Here is a 15,807-nt window from a genome sequence, read left to right on the forward strand (position 1 = left end):
AATATTAGACCGCCAATTCGCAGAGCTCCCAATATTAGAGACCAACCAGGATCGAAGATCCTGATTGAAAAAAGAAAAAGAAAAAGAATGAGCATCATGGGGAATAAGATTAATCCAAACTGCCTTAGCGATGGAGCAATCCCTTATGATAAGAATGCAAGTCTCGGTCAAAGCACCACACAAGGAACAAGAGGGGTTGTCAGCCAATCCTCGCCTAACCCTCTCCTCATTTGTTAATAACCGATTATTAAGAACTAGCCACAGGAAGTTCTGAACCCTATGAGGACCTTTAAGCTTCCAGATAAGTGATCAAGCTTGATCCTTAGGATTCCATGTAGCTGAAGCGAAATTGTTGTAAGTATCAGAAATTGAAAACTTGCCAGTCTGTGACCAGCGCTAACCACAGCAATCATGTCCCGTAGATAACCTGTGAAGATAAGAGCTAGCAATATGAGAAAGCGTTTCTTGGGAAAGAAAATGAGTTGATAAGTTCCAAGCCGGGTTGTCGTTAGAATCAACCATATCCTTCACCTTACCCTCAATGATTGACTCCATACTTTGAACCACGTGTAAACAAGGGCCAACTTTCGGGATCCAATTGTCACTCCAAAACTTGACTATCTAACCATCACCAATGCACCAAAAAACACCATTAGGAACATCATTCCACACCTTAGACAAAGCTCTCCAAACATGAGAGCATCTCGCGCAAGATTTATTTTCGGACGATCTTCCCACACTTCGTATTACCCTCAAAGGACACGCACCCAAATTTTCAACTGTTGAGAAACAATTTGGTATTTGAGTATAAGGAGAAAGGATTTATTCCAAAAGCGTAAAGACTTAAGACCTAAACCCCCATTTCCAGTAGGCATTCACACTTGCTCTCATATGATGAGAGGTAATTTCCGACGCTCCAATGTAGAGCCCCAAACAAAATTTCACTCTATCTTCTCATTTTGTAGACAAGTACTCAGTAATATGGAGGAAGTTTTCATAAAGGAATTTGGTATAAAAACTAACGCAGATTGCGTAAGAGCTACGTGCCTGGGCAACTCAATTATTAAGCTTATTATGAACCTTGTCAATAATACACTATAACGTTTCCTTCTTGACCCTCGAATGGAAAAGAGGCATTCCCAAATACCTTTCAAATCCAAAAATATATATATTCAAAATAACTGAAGTAAACCAAGCTCATCCAAACTCAACTTAAAACAATCAGGGAATCCGATCAGAGCCCACCCAAACATTTGTTTTGCCAGCTCTATTTGCGCTTTTTAAGATTAATAGTCAAATAAAAAAAAAAAGTAAAAAATTGTCAAGTATCAGGTATCAAATCAAAACGGCACTCGAAATCCTTATTTTAAGATTTTTATTCTCTTCCGTCCTGTTTCCAATTTTCGTTTGCTTTGCCTTCAATGCCTTCCCTTCAATATAAATCGCTTCTTCATTACAACTCCCTCCTATTTCGCAATCAATTCCTCAACGTTTCCGCCGCTTCTCCTCCCTCTCCGCCACCACCCAATCGAAATCTTTCCTGCCGGATTACGTCTCAAAGCATGTCTTGCTCTTCCGAAACTCCTTTGCCAACTCTCCGTACAGTTACTATAACTTATTACGAACTCAAGGTCAGTTCCTAATCACATATGCCTTCTCCGAGTTGACTCGTTTGTGTTGGATCTCTGACCAGAATTGACCGTGATCATGTGCTCTAAAATTCTTAGTTTCCTTGAATTTTCCTGCAGTTTCTTGGCAACCAAACCGAGTTAATGACGTGTTATTTTAGAAGTTCTTGGATTTTGCCTATACGTATCTGCATGCTTCAGATTTTAGTATTATTAGTAGTATTGTTATTTTCCGTCTCGTTTATGGAAATGTATTGAAACAGGACAAGGATGCTGATCTGTCGTTGAAAATTGAAGAAGGGTTTGGACCGAATGGACTTGGAATTCTATCAATTACTGATGTATGTTTATCTTTCTTTTCTTTTTTTCTTTTAGAAATTAGTTTGTTTATGAGTTGATTTTCCTTTACTGTTATTCCTTCACTACGTATTCATTGTTAGTTTGTTACAGGTTCCAGAGTTTCCCTCACTGCGTCGAAATCTTCTACGCCTTTCATCGAGGTATGGTATGAGTTTCAAAACAAACTTTTCTCATGATAAATTATCGAAGAAATTTGAAAAATATTTTATAAATTTCCTTCTTAACAGATTAGCTGCCCTGCCTGAAGATGTCAAGAAGGAACTTGAGGATCCTCAGAGTAGGTAATATTTTGTTTTTCTTTTTCCTATTATGTTTTTATCGTGATTCTTAAAAGGAAAGAAGCTATGATATCATGTTAGAAGAAAAGATTAAGAGTGAAGGTAACATAATAATAACACAAAGGACTACGTTGTTTGACTGTGGTGGTCTACATCCATAGGAAAATTTCCAAAGGGTTAATTTGTTGATATTATGAATTGTTGTGTTAGTATATATAAGAGTGCCAGCCTATATAGAAGATTCTCACCAATTTAGGAAGGAGTCAAGCAAGGAAATTGTATGGTTCTCTCTTTTTTATTATATCAAAATTGTAACGCAATCTTAATAATCTAATTACATTTATCACTCTTAACAGTATTGTTCCTCTGCGAAATTTATTTCTTAACAATGCATATGACTATTGTTCTTAAATAGAGTTTCAACGCATAATGTTGGATACTCTTGGCTTTGTGCCATGTTGTTCATAACTGTCTTTTACCTGTAGGTACAATTTTGGATGGAGTCATGGGAAAGAGCAGCTTGAATCTGGGAAACCTGGTAAATAGTTGCACACTTTGAGTTTTACAACTCAGTATGTTTAAATATGAGTCAATAGCTTGCAGTTTTATTGTTTTTCCTTGCATTTGTATGTAATACTAGAACAAAAAAGAACCAAATAGCTGATATAAAGTAGACCTCACTGGCATACTAGTTTAACTCAACGCTAAAACATATTAACTGCTTATAAACTTCAACCTTGTGTAAATGTCTTGTTTGTTTGTGGGAAAGTGTGTTTTATTTTTCTTCCTCAAATCCCAACATTTATGGCAGGGGAGACTATTTTCACTCTGCTTTCTATAATAGTGAAATCGTGCTCCTAAATTACAGGCAGAGAAAAGGTTCTTGTTTCAGAGATATTGTTTTGCTGGAATGAGGAAGGATCGAGTAAAATTTTGCTAGAGATATGTTCAACTCTAAATTACATTTAGAGGAGAAAGGCCCTTTCAATTAGTTTGATTTCAGATCTGAAACAAAATTAAGAGACTTAAATGGACTGTACTTGTTGCAGAATTTTAGATCCGAGTGCTTTTTTTTCTGTACTTGAAATGGTGTGAATTTCCTTGAAAATGTCTATTTCCAATATAATTGATTTTGAGATATATATATATATATATCTTATGCTCAAATTGTGTTTCTTTTTCTTGTTGGGTTGTCTATTTTTTTTTCCTTTCAATGAGTTGAACATTTTTCTCTTTAATGCCATGCAGATCTTCTGAAAAGTTCGTTCTATGCAAATCCCCTAATTGATGTGCCTACCAATGACGCATACTTGATTCAGAGGTAAATGTGGAAGAATGCAGCATTGATGAGTACCATATTTGCAATTTTCCTATGTAGCATCGTCTTAGATTGGCTCAGAGAACAGTTCCATTTTCTTTTACTTAATGTGTAGGTTATATTACATAATACTTAGACTCTTCCATTTGTGATATATTTGCATCAATAGGTACCATAGATAAAAGGAACATTAATGAGTACCATATTTGCATTGTACTTATGTAGTATTCTCTTCATTTATCTCAGAGACCAGTTCCCTTATTATAATGTCTGCAGGCTCTTATATTTCAAAACATTTGCATTATGTGGGTATACCATAGGTGATTGTGCTTATGTTCAATTTCTCAATGATCACCCTTGCTCTGCCTTGTAGATATCCATCATATTGTGGAGCAAATATTTGGCCTCAGGCTGCTTTGCCAGAACTTGAAGTGGGTATGTCCACTTTTCTGCTTAGAAAAATAATGGAATTTAAAAATGTGATGATCTTTTAGTAAGTTGATGAATTGCTGTGAGGAAATTGGCAGCTTATATTTCTCTGACATAGGTTTCTTTGAATGTTGATTTGCCTCTGCTCTGTAGCTTTCAAAGCTCTGGGAAAGCTGATCTTTGATGTTGGGTTGATGGTGGCATATCACTGCGATCAATATGGTAAATTCCCCTTCAATTCCACTTTTTAAATGCAGATAATATGAAACTAGATAGTTGCTTTTCTAGACCTAAGTTATACATACCAGCTTCAGCGCCTGAACACCATAGTCTTTTAATAGTTGAGATTATGCCTTTGAAAATCCAAAGGGTGCCAGGTTTCAATCTTTTGAATTTCATATACATAGATCTGACCCTACACCATGATGTATGAGCTTGATTGAGCCTAGTCCTTTATATGTAGTTCTTGATTATATAACCTGTTAAATTTATCTTGAACAAAGAACAAAGTCTTTTTGTTTACCATCTTTCTCACTTATCATAATACGGTCAGTATCTAGGGGGATGAAAATGCAAAAGGATGAAGGTCTTGAGCAAATACTTCTTCGCTCTCGTTGTCATAAGGGACGTTTGCTTTATTATTTTCCTGCACAACTGAGGTTTTTTTTCCCCAGTTGCTTTTGGATACGTATCTTTTGTTTCCATAGTTGAACAGTTAACCTACTTTCTCTAGCTTCTAGAATGTATCAAGTAAAATATGATGTTACATGCAGTAATCATGAAGAAAATAGTGACTCCATGTCATCTTGGTGTGGATGGCATACTGACCACGGCTCCTTGACAGGTGATAATTCTTTCGTCTAAATCTTATTATTTTTCTCCCTTGAGCTTATCAGCTACCTCGTTCATAACATGTTGCCTTATAACAATAAGAAGGTTTTATTAATGAAGACCTCGCTAATCCCTTTATGCCAGTTTAACAGCATTAACATATCGTCATCTATCTTGGTCCGTCTATCTTTCTTGCTAATAATTTAGGAAGTATATTATATTTGCTTTCAAGGGGTGTCAAGACTAATCCGCCCAATATAGGTGCAATGAACTGATCCATTTCATATATTGAAAATGAGGGTAAGCCTATTTCAGGCATTAAGAAACTTATGTGGGTTTTGAACTAGATGTTAACTCTTTTGAGTTTCGACATTATTTTTTGTCCACTTCTTTTTGTAGTCTTGCAAAAAGATTGATATGATAGTCGTGAGTTTTATGTTTATCCTTGATTTCTGCTTCAATTTAATTTGTAGGTCTGACATGCGCCATGTTTAAGAGGAACGATGTAGAAATATCTTGTCCTGATAGTGCTGCTGGCCTTTATATAAGAACACGGAGTGGTGAAATTGTCAAAGTATACATTCTTGGTCACAGAACTTTTACTTATCAATAATTGCATTACATGATCATTCAAATTGACTTGCTTACATCATAATTCCTTGTCTAGAGCTTGTAGCCTTTCATAACTAAAAAAAGGCTTCATATTACCTGATGTGTTAATCTCCTCAAGTATGATGATCTTTGAGAAAAAATATTGGTAGATACTTCAATTAATGGGATATTAAACAAACAAATGCTTGCAAATGGTAATATATACTATTGGTAATGCGGAGTAGCATAAAATTGATTATTACTGATAATATAAATTACTGATTTTGGAGAGCACCACAAATTTATATTACTGTCAAGAAAGAGACTTTTTATTTTTAATAATTTCTCTATCAAATAAACAAAGTTTGGTTATGGATGGAATACAGAATGGCTTTGAAAAATGTTAAGTAAGCTAGAAATTGGTGCTGTACATTTTAACTTTTCTATATTTTGTGAAATCTTAAATATTCCCTAGTCTGTGTTGGGCTTGTAACTGGAGAAACCAGAAAAGGCTTGCGGAAGCAATAGTGTAGTTTTAACCAATTATTTCAACCAACAGCCAAAATGTTAACCTTCTATTACCTACTATTGCCATGATTTTATCAGAAGATATATTTATTCTGTTAACTTTGGTTTTTATACGATAGGCTACTTTTGGAGAAAATGAAATAGCATACCAAATTGGTGAAACCACTGAAATTCTTTCTCAAGGATATCTTTGTGCAACACCTCATTGTGTTCGGGTACTTTTTCTCTCTCTTGGAAGAGATCAATGTTCTGTTTCCATTTTACATTTATCCTGTCCTTCCTCTATAATTTATTCATGGACTCTCTTAGGCACCAAAAGGAAAGGAGGCTTCTGGTGTTGGTCGATCAACATTTGCATTATTTATGCAACCTGATTGGTATGTTAATCGTCGATAGTGTAATACCATGTTTATTGACTTGACATATTTGGGATTAGTTTTAATAATAGAACAATGAGCTAAGATGATGTGATTCTGTATTTTCAGCTTAGCAGTTGGTTATGTTTTCATATGCCATTCTCTGCTGTGTAGAAATGAGTTATTAGCATTTGGCTAGGGAAATCAGTTCCATTTAATGATTTTTTTCCTTAAATTCTAGGGATTAAAAGCTCAATTTTCTTTTTAATTGTAGGGATGAAAAACTCAAATTTTCTGAGGACTTTTATATTCATAAAGAGGTATGTTCTCTATAATTCTACTATTTTTGAAAGTGAAATTCAACTGCACTGGTTATTGGATTTGAAGAAACTTAGTTCTAAAAGTCAGCTTTAACTTTGAGAATTATTTGCATGACATATAACTATGATCTTAACTAGAACATTGAACTTTGATCAGTCATCTAAAACAGAGGTGTAAATTAGATACCTATGCTTGCAAGCTATTCGGGTTCAACTTAAAAAAAAAAAAAAATTGAATCCAATTGGTCATTGTCTAGTTGATCTTGAATAGCCCGAGTTATTGAGTGAGCTGAATTCAATTCAAGTACCATGATATTTTGACTTGAGTATGTTCCGAGCCTAATTGAGCTTTTTGTTTTTTGTAGCTTTAATTAGCATTTAAGAATCTAAATTTGAGCTCAAAGTAAAGCATAAATAATTGAGGTTTGAGTATAGGAATTGAGCTCTTTGTTTTTTAGGTAAAAACCTAATCGAGCAAACTCTTAACAGTTTGATATTTATCAATCGAGCTCAAAATTTTTACAGCTTCTATTTGGTTTGATTGCATCCCTAGATTCTAAACCTTTCTTTAGAATCAATATAGAAAAATGCTAGTATTATTATTAATGTGTAAGGGGTCTAGTTAATGCTGAAGTTTTTTCGTGCAATGGTTTCAGCTGATACCATCAAATGACAGTCTTACTTTTGGAGAGTATTCAGAGACGCTACTTGACAAATATTACCACAAGAAAACATAAAGAACTGTAAATATTTTCCTCTTTTACCAACTTTAATCTTCATTTTATCCTTTAACGCTATAGGTACACTATAAAATACAATAATCAATAATATTGCTCTGTAAACTTCATGTTATTTTCATAAGGAAGCAGACAAATTTATAGCTGCTTGGGTGCAATTTGATTTTGATATATATATATATAGGTCAACCAATCTTCTATGATCATGAAAATCAAGTGGATATAGAAACAAAGACAAATGGTTATAATCATTCTTTTTAATGGCCTATTTTATAATGAAAAATGAAGAATTGCTTCATACACTTCATAGCAGAATTGAGAACGTATATGTACAGTGTAGAAATAAAAATATAAGCTGATTAAATTTTAACTTAATTTGTTTTGATATTACTATCAATACAAAATTTAAAAAGTTAAAAAGTGCGTTTATCCTCTTATTTAATAAAACAAAAGTGTTAAAAAGAGTTTTGTATAAAAAATATGAAATAATTTAAACATGACTGCTGATTTTTTTGCGCGGAAAGCAAATACTACTTTATATTATACGTTGGTAGTGTAAATGAAAATGGAATGCATATCAGGGCCCCACCCCTCGGAAGATGAGGTGAGACGTAATGTATTCTGGTACATAATCAGCCTAAAATTTCCAATAAAGCAAACGGCGGGCGGCGGCGGCCGATAATATGAAAATCTAATAAAAGTGTACCGTCTTTTATTGGATAAGGCTGGCCGGCTGACACAAATATAACATATATAATTAACAAAATAAACTTATTGAATGACGGACGAAAGACATGTAAAATATACTACGTACCAGTGAACGTGCATACAACAAGTTGTACCGTAGTAAAATATCAAGCCCCTCCTTTTACTACACAGTCACATCTAAATGAAAGAAGACAAATGCAAATATGTTGGTTGAATTAAGAATCCTAATTCGATTTAATGAGCTTTACTTCGTAAGAATCAAAACCTAAAAGGACCGAATTGAAACTTTACTCAGATATTTAATAACAAGAAGTATCAACATAATGTGGTACAAAATTTTCTGTCTTTATTCTTTCTTTAATCGCATTCTTATTCTCAAACATAGTAAAATTTATATTTTGTTCAGTTTAGAGAATCAATCCATTTTCACTTTGTGACATAGATACTCAACAGTGAAGAATTAATAACAAAAAAAATTGAAAAAAATGTTGCCGACGTGAGGAATAGAGACGAGAATTGAAGGTTTTTTTTATAGATCGTGGAAGTTAGAAAAAATTTAGGGGGAGTTAAGTTAAATTATATATTTTATGATAGTAAAAATATAATTTTATTATTTTAATAATTTATATTTTTAAAATTTTAAAAAATTAAATTAAATTTTTATCATTTTTATGGATTAAAATGTACTTTATATCATTATTAATTTAAAATTTTATAAATTATAAAAAAATTTAATTTTAGAAAGAACTGGCCGTACCAGGCGTCCAGGCCCCTTGCTTCGTGACTTAAGGTGCACCTGGTTTTCCCTTCGCGACTTTGCTAGATGTGGGGCCCTTGGTAAGCATACTAAAATCTATTTGAGTTGAAATGTTGTGTTTGATTTTACTTTAATTTTATTAAATTCCAATATTTAAGAGCATTGAATTGAGATCAATTTTTATTTATAACTTTAGAAATTATGATTATCTATAGTAAAAATAAATAAATATTTTATGTTTAAAATAAATCAAAACATGTTAAAAATATTAAATAAAAATTACTTAATTTTCTTTTTTTTAAGGAAACCGAATTATTTCTGACCGTTGGATTTAAATTTGATTTTATTTAATTTTTTAAAATCAAAATACTATACATTTTGACTTTGTAAAAGCAACGGTGGCTCCTATCTCCTGTTTGTATATTTTTAGAAAATTATCCCAATATCATTACACTATTAATAAATTTATGATTTTCATCATTAAATTTTAAAAATTATAAAATAACTATTAATTTTTGAAAATTTTCATTTAAATCAATAACTTGTTAAAATTGTCTCATATGGACCATTGACACTCATCAAAAGCTCTTATTCCTTCTTCTTCTATGGTTTAGCTTTTTCAATAAATAACTTTAAATATAATGAATCTACGAAGTAAAATCCGAACAACTTTCTTCTCCTCCAATCTTTGACTCTAACCGTTAGATCAGCTTGGATATGAGATATTTTCTTCTACTTATAGATGGATATCATTTCACCATATTGATCATCGAATCGTCACTTGGAGCTTGTCGATTTGATTTTTTTTTAAACAAAAAAACTTAACAACCCATTGACTTAAATGAAAACTTTCAAATGGTTTAATAACTATTTTGTTACCTTTTAAAGTTGAATTATCAAAATATACACTTACTAATAGTTCAGTGACCTTGATGTAGTTTTCCTTTCTTTTCTTTTTTTTGGCATAATGACTTATTTAGCTCTCCAACTTTACAAAAAAAAATTCTTTTTAACTCTCTATTTAATCTTTCGTCTCTTTTAGCCCTTGAATTTGTATTGTCTGTCAAATCACCTCAAAATGAATAAAAAATTTAACATTTATTAACTTTGTAGACATGGCATTCGCATGGATAGCCATGTGCATGTTACCTCAACAATTAATTAATTTTTAATATTTTAAAATTTTAAAAAATATTTTTTAAATTAAATTTATTATAAAATATGTAAAATATAAAAATATTTTAAAAATTTTAAAACTAACTAATTGTTACTATGGCATACACATGGATGTATACCACGTCAGTCGAAGTTAACAAAGTTAACTTTTCCATTCATTTTGGAGCGATTTGAAAAATAATACAAGTTTAAGGACTAAAAGAAACAAAAAAAATTAAATAAATAACTAAAATAATTTTTTTTATAGAGTTGGACGAAAATAAAAACTATTATACTTTTTTTTTAAATGTGTTTGATTCAATGGCACTATTGTTTTGAGCAAAATAAATGCTCCCCCGCTAATAAATTTATTATTGGATCCTGCTTTTTGTTTTAGAATCAGACAATAGTCATAGGCTAAAAGAATTATAGAAAACAGGTTAGGAATTTAAAAATTGTTTTTTTAATGTAATCATTGGCTGACGGGGGGTTAGTATTGCCGATGTGTCTGGCGGCAACGGCAAAAACTATAGAAAACGGATTATTCACATACATTATTTTTAAGTTGAGTGATTTTTATAATTACCCTATAAATAAGAGGATAATACATTTCAATGTACGCCTACATTAACAATAATATCCATATCAGTCAACTACTTAACTATTTGTTGAAATATTATTATGAATATATTTTAATATAAAATATTTCTGTATACCTACATTATGGGAATAATAAAATCTGATATTATGTGATTACATAAAATTAAAATTACAGTTAGTGATTTGATTTTTTTAAATAAAATTATTTAAAATCATTAATCCACTCTTACTTAGAACTATGTTTTGAAACCATAAAACAATTATTCACATTTCATTATTTCTTATATTTTTCTATTAATTAATTATTTATAAAAATATTTATAATTTCATGAATGAGACCAATAAAAATAATACTATTTTACCGATTGAGTCTAAACTCGATTGTTATCGATATTATTGCCATTGCAGAAATGTGCGGGTTCGAGTACGCTAAAACGCATTATCCTCCTATTTAAGGGTTAGGGAGAGGCTATAGATAGTTCTAAGCATTATATTAAAAAGAACAGATATGATAAAAACTTATAATGAGATTAATGTTAAAAAAAATAAAACTATTTTTTCCATTCATTTCATATTAAGAAAATCATAAATATAGAGAGTTAAAAGAATATTAAGAGACTAATAGATTGATTAAATAAGGCCCAATTTCTTCTCCAAGCCCAACTCAACAAATTAAGCCCGTTCCACTTTGTTCAACTAAAACGACGTCATTTGAATCACTTTCGTCAACTTCCATGCACGCAAACCATAAACCCTAAAACGCTCAACTGAAAAAAATAGTAGTTATAAACACCAAAGTTGATCAACCTTACTCTCTTTTTCTTTTTCTTTTTGGAATTAACATCAATTATTTCAATTTGGTTATTCATTGGAGTTCAAAATCAATAAACTTCCAATTCAAACGATGTTGGATGAAAGCAAGTTCGATGTGAATTTCAAATTGTTAGCACTTCGAATCCCTCGCGAACTCTGCAAAACCGCCACTCGTTTGCTCAATGGGTATGCCTAATTGTTTTTTGGTTTGTTTAATTCTTAATTTCAGTTGTTTTTTAAGCTTAAATATTTGACATTGTAGATACTTGCTGGACAAGCCTCGTGTTAAACCTATAACTGAAGATCCCACAAGTGAGAAGACCCGTTACATGATTTTGTCTGAGAAAGTTCAAAATCCCGGTAAGAAACATGTCAATGTAATATCGTTTATATATATATATATATATATATATATATATATATATAGCTTTTTTTCCTAACTAAAAAGAATTTATTTTTGGAATAGAACAGATTTATCTGATATTCCGAGCCAAAAACTTGATGAACTCAAGACATTATGTGAGATTGAAGTTGTTCCATATTCACTGACACTCGGATATTCCTACTGGACTGCTGGTTAGTTGCCTTCTTCTGTTTAATTAAAATCCATTTCATTTGATTTTTATATATATGTTCAGTTTTAATCTTGAGTTTAAAGGGTGTTTTATGAATTTGTAGATCATATATTGAAGCAAATTCTGCCACTTGGGGTGGAGGTACCTTCATCTTTCGAAACAATAGTTAAGTTTTTAATTAACCCTGCATTTCTTTCTTCTTGCTCTCAATACCTATGTTACCCGAACTCAGGGGTGAATGCCAGATACGGTATTTATCCAATGTGGGTATGCTTAATTATTTTTTGTTAGTTCTTTCATATAATTGGTTGATCATATGGCGGTACTCATGTCCGAATATATGTCCAGCACGGTTATTTGATGGAAAATGATAAATCCAGATAACATGGTTCACTACCATTGACAGCTAGCATTTCGTCTGAACTCTGCAGGTCATGTAGCCCATCTGAATATACATGATGAATTACTTCCTTTCAAAGATGTGATTGCAAAAGTCATTTACGATGTGAGTTTTCATTTGTCTCTGACCCGAGCATTTCATCATTCTTCACTGTGATTGCCAGAAAATAAGGTGTTATAGCTTACTTTAATGTTGGGCTTGGACCCATTATTTGCTTTTGATTTCCTTTATCATTTTCATCATTTCATTCTAGCCCTTCACTTTGCTTCCTACCTGTTAAAACTATCTTTTGTGGCACGTAAATCTAAAAGTTTCCCTTGCTAGTAGTTCAAACCTTCTGTCTGCAGAGATTCCTGAATTAATATTAATAGTTTAATACTACTGGGATCTGTTTCCCTGTTCTTTTATTTTTATCTTATCTTTGTGCTCTCCGTATAAAGCTGTCTTCTTATTCTCCATAGTTTTTTAACATTTAGTTACTGTTGTATTATGGTTGTTATTATTGCTTTGCTTCTAGTTGTCCTTTTCTGGTACTGATTGCTGGAAACTTTATCCCTTGGCAGAAAAATTACCCAAGAATTAAAACAGTAGTCAATAAAGTTGGAACGATTACAAATGAGTTTCGAGTGCCAAAATTTGAAATTTTGGCAGGGGAAAGTGATATGGCTACCGAAGTGAAGCAATATGGGGCAACATTCAAGCTAGATTACAGCTTGGTTTATTGGAATTCAAGATTGGAACATGAACACATACGGCTTGTGTCCCAGTTCCGTCCAGGGGAGACAATTTGTGACATGTTTGCTGGTATTGGACCATTTGCTATTCCAGCAGCACAGAAAGGATGCTTAGTGTATGCAAATGATTTAAATCCAGACAGCGTTCACTATTTGAAGATCAATGCCAAAATCAATAAGGTTGATGCTTGTGTTGTTGCATACAATATGGATGCTAGGAAATTCATTTCCCATTTGATGGCGGAACCCATTTGTGCAATTGATTTAGAATCTGATAATTCCATGGTCAAAGCTCATGACACGTGCAGCACAAAAGCCATTGATGATGCAAAAGCAGAAGGCACTGAGCTTGGTGGTACCGTGTTATTCTTTTATGCATGCATAACTTCATCTGAATATTCCTTCCTTTTTCAGTTAGGGAGAAAGCAGTAGCTGGTAATGATGTCAAAAGCGAAGCAGAGGATGTGCGAAATTCTACTAGGACCATAGATGGTTCTGTAGTTGCAGGTAAAAGACCTCCAGATTGTTTCACAGAAGGTATGACAGGAATGCAAATCAGGCATTAGGTTATAACTGAAGAACTTGCAGTAATCACTTATTTGGTTTTTTTTTTTTTTTTTTAATATCACCAACCTGTGAAAGCTTGAATAGCAACATAGGAAGTTAGTTTTCACTCTCTTCTTAGAATTAAAAGAGAGATTTTTTGCCCTGATATTGCAGAGAGTGGAAATGCCCACAGTGGTACTAAGAAAAAAGGAAATGCACATAAGAGGATGAAAGGCTCTATTCTGCAAGCTAAGCCCTGGGAACATGTTGATCATGTGATTATGAATCTTCCTGCTTCTGCTTTACAATTTTTAGGTACATATTCCGTTCTAGTGTGATACTTGTGTATCAATATATGTGCAATTATGTCTTCATGTGTGTCTGCACATGTTCTTCAGACCACTGATCAAGCATTCCCTATTATATTACTTTACTTTGGCTGATCGGGTGGACAGATGTGTTGATTTTATGGTACCTCAACTCTATTGTCTAGGAATGTAATCGTTAATGCTCTATTTTCTTGAATATTTATTTTTTTTGCTATTATTGGGTGTATATTACTTGTCCTTTTCATACATTCTACTGGCTTATCATTTTTGCTGCATGATATCCTTCTGTCCTCTGCTTGAAGATTTAGTCAAAGAAGTTATATATATTTTTATCCCCAGATGCTTTCAGAGCTATTATCTCAAGGAAGAACTGGAGAGGGCCTCTTCCATTGGTTCACTGCTATTGCTTCATACGAGCAAATGAAACTCAAGAATTTATAATATCAGTAAGTCTGCTTTGCAGTTATTTATATTTCTTTAATAACTTGTTTCAATAGCTTCATAGGTTTTCTGGCCAAGTTTTTGGATTTAGAAGTCTTGGGTCATTTCATTCTTTTACCTACTACGTGTTGTTGGTTTTCAGTCTGCCACATCAATGACATTCTCTCCCACCATTATCTTGACCTTTACATAAGCCACTTTGAATCCAAGTCATTTGGCAAGGTCCATAGGATGTGAAAACTTATCGTTAATCATTCATTGTTTTATTTATGCTGTTTAACCGCATTTGATTTCTCAAATCTTTGACAGGAGGCAGAGTCTGCCTTAAATGCCAAAATAAAAGACCCGATGTTTCATAAGGTTAGGGACGTCGCTCCTAACAAGGTACAAACTACCAAGTCTTTTTTATCTGTTGTATTTTATATAATCCACGTCTCTTCCCAACAAAGCCCTCGTTGTCATCAAGGGTAGAGGAGGAGTTTGCTCGTATTTGGGATGGTGTTTATTGAACCATATACTTGATGGTGATGCAGGCAATGTTTTGCTTAAGCTTTAGGCTGCCAGAAGCATGCTTTATTGAAGACGTTGCTAACTCGACCTGTCATAATACAGATGGATTATGAGTTATGATCTCAAAAAGTATCCAATTTTCTTCTAGCTCTTCAACTCTTGTTGTAACTTGTAAGAAGGCATGCAAAAATGAAATATTAGTATTAGCTTTAGCTTTACCACTAGGGGAGAAAACTCTTTCATGAAAATTTCACCATTTTCCCCCAAACAAAACAGGTTGCAGCATAGGGATAAACAAAAGGTTTATGGATGTTAAAGATTCAGACAAATATCATTGTTAGATGCCATTTGCATGAATCAAATGGATCAAAATCTCAAATCATGCCGCGAGTTTTAATATATTTATGGTTGGGAGACCTGTTTCATTGACTTCAAAAAAATAGTTAAAGTCACCACAGGTATAACTTCTTTTTAAAAATAAATATTGAAATTGTATATTAATAAACAAAATATGGCATGATTTTAAACTTGTAATTTTTTCCCTTAAAATTACCATTAGTATATCCTTGTAATGTTTAGAATATTTTTTTTTGAATAATTTTTGATCATACCTATCTTTTTTGAGACAATGTCTAAAATTATTTACAACTCTTCTTTAACTTATAAATATAGGGATAAAGGCACTTCAACATATTTGAATTCTCATCCCTATATAGCGGAGTATCTCATTGTCAAGTTAGCGCGTCCATTTCAGGAACCATGGCATTTTTCCTTGTGAAAAGGATCTACGCTGCCCCATTATCATTTTACAACATCACCAAAAAAAAGCTACTTTTGATCGGAAGAAGTAAAGAAAAAGATTA

The 15,807-nt window shown here is 32.5% G+C and overlaps 2 protein-coding genes across 2 annotated transcripts; both read left to right on the top strand.

The window, feature by feature from the left end:
• Window positions 1–1,084: 1,084 nt before the first annotated feature.
• LOC108484623 (uncharacterized) lies at window positions 1,085–7,519 on the top strand. Its single transcript, XM_017788477.2, has 15 exons — window positions 1,085–1,631; window positions 1,892–1,969; window positions 2,079–2,128; window positions 2,216–2,269; window positions 2,752–2,804; window positions 3,515–3,587; window positions 3,958–4,019; window positions 4,167–4,235; window positions 4,567–4,672; window positions 4,787–4,857; window positions 5,318–5,418; window positions 6,083–6,178; window positions 6,273–6,340; window positions 6,594–6,639; window positions 7,296–7,519. Exons 1-15 carry the CDS (start codon window positions 1,422–1,424, stop codon window positions 7,374–7,376), a joined length of 1,218 nt encoding a protein of 405 aa, XP_017643966.1. The 5' UTR covers window positions 1,085–1,421; the 3' UTR covers window positions 7,377–7,519.
• Window positions 7,520–11,305: 3,786 nt separating this feature from the next.
• Window positions 11,306–15,306, top strand: LOC108484713 (tRNA (guanine(37)-N1)-methyltransferase 1). The gene is made up of 11 exons (XM_053029959.1): window positions 11,306–11,595; window positions 11,672–11,769; window positions 11,881–11,985; window positions 12,088–12,149; window positions 12,391–12,489; window positions 12,948–13,473; window positions 13,533–13,655; window positions 13,839–13,979; window positions 14,333–14,439; window positions 14,744–14,818; window positions 14,968–15,306. Exons 1-11 carry the CDS (start codon window positions 11,501–11,503, stop codon window positions 15,055–15,057), a joined length of 1,521 nt encoding a protein of 506 aa, XP_052885919.1. The 5' UTR covers window positions 11,306–11,500; the 3' UTR covers window positions 15,058–15,306.
• Window positions 15,307–15,807: the final 501 nt, after the last annotated feature.

Source organism: Gossypium arboreum, chromosome 6 (assembly GCF_025698485.1).
Source record: "Gossypium arboreum isolate Shixiya-1 chromosome 6, ASM2569848v2, whole genome shotgun sequence".
NCBI lineage: Eukaryota > Viridiplantae > Streptophyta > Magnoliopsida > Malvales > Malvaceae > Gossypium > Gossypium arboreum.

What these genes read in the sequence shown, in the direction of transcription:
- LOC108484623 (XM_017788477.2), top strand. Translation starts at nt 1,422, where the DNA reads ATGCCTTCCCTTCAATATAAATCGCTTCTTCATTACAACTCCCTCCTA. An exon ending in TAACTTATTACGAACTCAAG is followed by an intron (nt 1,632 to 1,891) that starts GTCAGTTCCTAA and finishes GTATTGAAACAG; the next exon opens with GACAAGGATGCTGATCTGTC. An exon ending in TGACCACGGCTCCTTGACAG is followed by an intron (nt 4,858 to 5,317) that starts GTGATAATTCTT and finishes TTTAATTTGTAG; the next exon opens with GTCTGACATGCGCCATGTTT.
- LOC108484713 (XM_053029959.1), top strand. Translation starts at nt 11,501, where the DNA reads ATGTTGGATGAAAGCAAGTTCGATGTGAATTTCAAATTGTTAGCACTT. An exon ending in TCCAGATTGTTTCACAGAAG is followed by an intron (nt 13,656 to 13,838) that starts GTATGACAGGAA and finishes CTGATATTGCAG; the next exon opens with AGAGTGGAAATGCCCACAGT. An exon ending in CTCAAGAATTTATAATATCA is followed by an intron (nt 14,440 to 14,743) that starts GTAAGTCTGCTT and finishes AATCTTTGACAG; the next exon opens with GAGGCAGAGTCTGCCTTAAA.